The 5,568-nt window shown below is 50.3% G+C and overlaps 1 protein-coding gene across 1 annotated transcript in view; it reads right to left on the bottom strand.

The window, feature by feature from the left end:
• SCRIB (scribble planar cell polarity protein) overlaps nt 1-5,568 on the bottom strand; it is an 83,705-nt gene that overhangs the window by 54,597 nt on the left and 23,540 nt on the right. The window contains 2 exon segments of the mRNA XM_029958043.1: nt 2,208-2,232; nt 4,121-4,150. Coding sequence (XP_029813903.1) covers nt 2,208-2,232; nt 4,121-4,150 — 55 coding nt within the window.

Here is a 5,568-nt window from a genome sequence, read left to right on the forward strand (position 1 = left end):
CGTGGCACCTCTGAGCGAGCCGTGGCACCCGTGTCTCAGAGGCACCACTGTCACAACACATGAAACACACAAATCCCTTGCTGTGGCTGAGTCCTGACCCAACAGTCAGTTTGCCCACAGTGGACACATTGGAAGGACATTCCACCACAGAGCAAACTGGGCAGCCTTGGGCTGGGACTGGATCACAGAACCAGCTGGCTCACATCACAGCCCGGCTCTACCACAGGGCTCCCTTTAGGTGTAATTCCATGTGCCACTGGGGGATTCCAGGTCACCCCGGTGTAGTGTGCAATGCCAAGGAGGGCACTTCGTCCAGAATACTCTGAATGGATACTTGGCTTTGCTGTATTGATGGAAATCAACACATGACTCCAAAAAACCCATCTGCTCTGTCCAGCGGGCTCCTTCCTCTGCTCTCCTCTGCCCCGCTGCTCAGGGTCGCAGCTGAGCAATCCAGAAGTCTCTTCTCCTTCCTGCCTCCCACCTCTACATACCCAATTATGTGCATTGCCAATAGCTGGTCAAACTTGACCTGAAGCTGCTTCTATTCAGGACACCAGCATGAACCATTCACATTGCCATAGTCATGAGAAGGAAGACAGGGAGCATGTGGTAGGATACAGGAAAAGGAACAGGACAGACAGGACTCTCTCAGGGTCAAGGACCAAGGAGCTGGTGAGGTAAGAGACAGAAACATGCACAGACTCCTGGTGAGAATCAAATTTGCTGTCCTCCAGATGTCACCTCTCTGGAAACAAGGCCCAGGATGGAGAGCAGCTGCTGCAGAGGAGTCGAGTGTCTGTCAGCTTCACGTGGCCACAGCATGGGTAGCAAAGGGAGCAGGAGACTTGCCTTCCTTAACCCCTCCCTTCCAACCCCCCCTCACCTCTACAATGATAGAAGCAAAAGCCTGAGGAGCTTCACATTCTGCTGTGTTTAAACCAAAAACCAAACCAAAAACCCACTGAAGGAAGCAAGAACCAAACTGAGGTGTGCCCTGCCAGTTCCTCTGGCACCCAGTCAACAGCACAGCAGAATGCTCTGGGATCTTCCTATGGAAATCCTCAATTCCACACCCACTGCCAGTCTGTCATCTCCAGTGCAAGACCCAGAGACTGGGTGAATACTGGAAGACAAGGATTATCAAGGTGAGACATAAATGGGGTAGTGACGAGACAGCACTGCGTGTCCTCGACAGCCCAACTCAAACCAGCTCCAGACCAGACAAACGCTTCTTACGTGACAAAGCCTTCCAGGAACTAATGACAAAATCCACATTTTTCCTTCCAGACTCACTGGATTTCAGAAATGCTCTAGAGACTCACATTTGTGTTGTTCAAGGAGCACTCAGAAAACGCCCTCAGGTACATGGTGGGATTTTGGGACTGTCCTGTGCAGGGCCAGGAGCTGGACCTGATGACCCTGGTGGTAAGGAGATTCTGTGATTCTGTATTTAACACAAAAACTTCTACAGACGATGGAAAACCAGGTCTCCAGGCAAGAATTACAGAATAGTCTAATAGCAGGATCCTGGTATTTCCCAGGAAGACAGCTGATGGTTCTCCTTAGTGCCTGAATCCATGGGACAGGATCATGACTTCTGATGAGGACTGAGGACTGTACAACGTCACTGGTCACAGAAAGTCACTTCCAGCTGCACGGGAAGCTGACTGTGTAAACTGCCTGAAAGATAAACTGCAAACTCCCTGATTTCACACATTCAGGAAACCAGACCAAAAACATGGGGAAACCCGTCAGAAAAGCCAACTGGCCCGAGGGGGAAGAACCTTCTGTCCATCTGTGTATACTGAAAAGCAAAACACCAAGCAGGAACCAGACTTGTTAAAGACACTGAGACAACAGCAGCTTCAATTGGCTTCAAGTGGATGTAAATATATTTAGGTTGGAAAGAAGATTTCAAACTCCCCAGGCAAACCAGTTTTACCATAGAACCAGTGTGGTGAGGAACCGAACCGGTGGATATTTGTCTGAACTATGCAAAGAGTAACTGATGTGAATGTGAACCTGAGCAGGAAGGTCTTGGATCCAGCAGCCTATAATGGCCCTTCACATTACAGGCCAGTCTGCTTCTTGCACTGAACCCAGAAGTTATTTGTTCTCCAAAGCTCCTCTGTCCTAAGGCTGCTCCAGACCTGCCTGGACTGCCACGATATTGGACTGACCCTGGAGCCACAACACAGAGCTACCCCCCAACAGGGACAGCTCAGCTCCCTCTCTGCCATTGCTCTTTCCTGGGCATTTTCCTCCTTGTGTATTTTTCCCCCAGAGCTAGGGATCCACCCACAGCCCATCTCAGATGTAACAACTGATCTGTGCTGCTCCCCACCAAAACCTGCTGCAGAAAGGACAAACCTTCATGAAGTGGGCAGCAAACCCTGAGTTCCTTGTTCCCCCAGACAGACAAGGTCCAGCCCTTCATGGGAAAATGCTGCTGTGAGAGAAGTGGGCAAATTGCAAAAGCTGCCACGACAGCCTCGAGCCGCCGTCCCTCGCTGAGCTCCCACTGGGAACCCATTCACCAAGGGCACCAAACATGATCCAGGAAGCATTTCCACCTCCTCCCCTCAGTCCTGCCTGTGTCTCTCCAAGGACACATCAAGCAAGGACTGGGGCCACCTCAACCCAGTTTGCATCCAGTTTTTAGTACAGCTGTCCTTTAACACGGAATCATGGAATGGTTTGTGTGGGAAGGGACCAAAAACCAAACCACCTAGTCCCACCCTCTGCCATGGGCAGGGATGCCTTCCACCAGACCAGGTTGCTCCAAGCCTCGCCCAACCTGCCCTCAAATGCTTCCAGAGATGGGGCAGCCCCAGCTTCTCTGTGAATGGATTCCTTTGATCCTGCAAGATTTCCCACCTTTCAGGGAATAACTGTATACACTGCTCTGGAGGCACCAGAAGTGCTGCACACCTGGACAGACTCACTTTCCAGTAGCAGCCAGGGACACCTGGGCATTGCCCAACAGACCTGGGACAGTCCAAATTCACTGCTGTGCAACTGCCTGCTGGGGACTCCTGTGATTTGTCAGAGGCACAGCAGACACATCCCATCCCCGAGACAAAGCTTGGAGCTGTTGTAATTCAGAGCTGCTGAAAGACTTCCTCCACATGCACTCGTGGGTTCAAGGGCTAGAGAAGACAGCAAGTTTCTGCCAACCATGGCATTGATTTGTAACTCACTGTACATGGGGATGCACATAACTGGGGTCACTGTCGAGCCCCTCGTGACAAGAAAGACACTGAGGGGCTGGAGCGTGTCCAGGGAAGGGAACAGAGTTGGGGAAGGGCTGGAGCACCAGGAGCAGCTGAGGGAGCTCAGGGGGCTCAGCCTGGAGAAAAGGAGGCTCAGGGGGGACCTTCTGGCTCTGCAAGTCCCTGACAGGAGGGGGGAGCCAAGTGGGGGTCAGGCTCTGCTCCCAGGGAACAAGGGCCAGGACTAGAGGAAGTGGTCTCAAGTTGCACCTGGGGAGGTTTAGGTCTGATATCAGGAAAATTCCTTCCCAGAAAGGCCTGTCCCAGCCTGGCACAGGCTGCCCAGGGTAGTGATGGAGTCCCCATTGCTGGAAGTGTTCAAAAAACATGGGGATGTGGCACTTGGGGACATGGTTTAGTGGTGAACATGGTAGTAGTGCTGGGTTGATGGTTGGACTTGATGATCTTAATGGTCTTTTCCAACCTTAATGATTCCATGACTTAAGTGTCCAATCCCTGCATTTACAGCCCCTGAAACTTTAAATGAGACTGTGACAGTGACACAGGAAACTGCAATAAACACTTTGGATTTGTGTAGGGACAGACACGTGATGATGGACACGTATCACAATGAAGGTGAGGGATCCCACTGAAACAGCAGCTGAAGAATCCACTTATAATATCATCAATAATCTTTTCAAAATTCAAAAGGACTGGACAACTTGTGCCCATGAGTCCAAACAACTGCCTGAGATCTCTGAGAGGCTTATAGAGCATTTCCAAAATTCTGGTCTCTTGCTACCCCAAGACAGTACTTACATTGTGCTGAGGGACTGAGAGACTCCAGATGCCTGTAACCATCAGCTCCTCATCCAGCGACCATTCCAGAGGAGTAACTGAGGAACAAGTGTGGCTCTTACCAGGCACAGAAATAGCTCTCATGAAAATCAGATCCCTCAAAGCCCAGATTATTTTATTCTGACAAGACTCTAGACTTGGCTGACGAAGTGAAGATTCACTAAGCAGACTTGTGTGAAACATGGAAGCTGTGATCCAAGACCTGGCACTGGCACTGCCTGATGCTGGCTCAGGTGTGTATTGCACAAGCCAGGAACCACGTAAGAGTCATCAGGGAAGAATCATCTGGGTTCTGCTGAGATGCATCAGGCCTGATCTTACTTCAAATCAGACAGAATTGAAATAGTTCTGTATGAGAGGAGGTGGGGAGGGGGGGCAGGCCCTTTTTATCTTTTTATTCCATTAATAATTTTATAGAAGATGATTGTTCCATGTTTGTAACCACAAAGGAATTAGGGATATTCAATGGAATTCAACAGGATATCTAACGCAAAAAATACTTTTTAACATAAAGTTCTAGTAAATTACATAATTTATTGCCACTAAATTCTGTGGAACTGCAATGTATAAAAGGGATGGGAGAAATCAGATAACTTCATGGATGGCAGTTCCACGGTGCCTCATACATTGGCATGAACAGAAATCCTGATCCACAGATTGCCAGGAGCTGGACACCCACCAGGAAACGATCCTTGTGTCCTGCTGAGGTCTGTGCCCCCCCAAGCCCCAGAGAAAGCCCTTCCTCCTCCATCACTTTACACTGACAGCACATTCAGTCAGTGTAACATAAGGTGTCACTTCACAACGGACACATCAGAGCCCCAAGGTTCAGGTTGGCCATCAGAAGAACTTCTCCCTGGAAAGGGTGGCTGGCAGCAGAAGGGGCTCCCCAGGGAGGTGGAGTCACTGTCCCTGGAGTTCGAGAAATGCCTGGATGTGGCACTCAGTGCTCTGGTCTAGTGACAAAGTGGGGATTGGCCAGAGCTTGGATTCGATGGTCTTGGAGGTCTTTTCCAACCCAAATGATTCTGGGATTCTGATCACCTCGGGTGCACACAGCTGGGACACAGAGGAGCAGGAGCTGGAGGCACTGACTCACCAGGAAAGATGAGAAGAGCTAAATCTGTCTGGCTTCGGTCAGTGACAGCTCATGGGGACAAGAGGACAGGCCAAAAATATCGGTGAGCAAAGGGGAGGTGGGGCATTGCTGTGTGACTGTTGAGAGATAAATTAACCTGGACAGTGGAAAAGGAGTGCAAAGGGAAGAGTTGCCCTGGCAGCGGAGCGGCCGCTGGACACGGGCTGGAGGTTTCCTGACTCTGATGTTATTCCTTTCTCCATTCCAATGGATCTGGTTCCCAAGGGAACAGGTACTTGGAGGGCAGAGATGGTGGGCACTCAGCAGAGTCAAGCACTTCACTGTCTTCCCACTGAACACCTCCACAAGACCAGTAAAAACCAGAGAGCCCCAAAAAGAGACCTTTGACAGCAGCAC

This window comes from Manacus vitellinus, unplaced genomic scaffold, assembly GCF_001715985.3.
Source record: "Manacus vitellinus isolate BGI_N305 unplaced genomic scaffold, ASM171598v3 scaffold_139_pilon, whole genome shotgun sequence".
NCBI classification, from domain to species: Eukaryota; Metazoa; Chordata; class Aves; order Passeriformes; family Pipridae; genus Manacus; species Manacus vitellinus.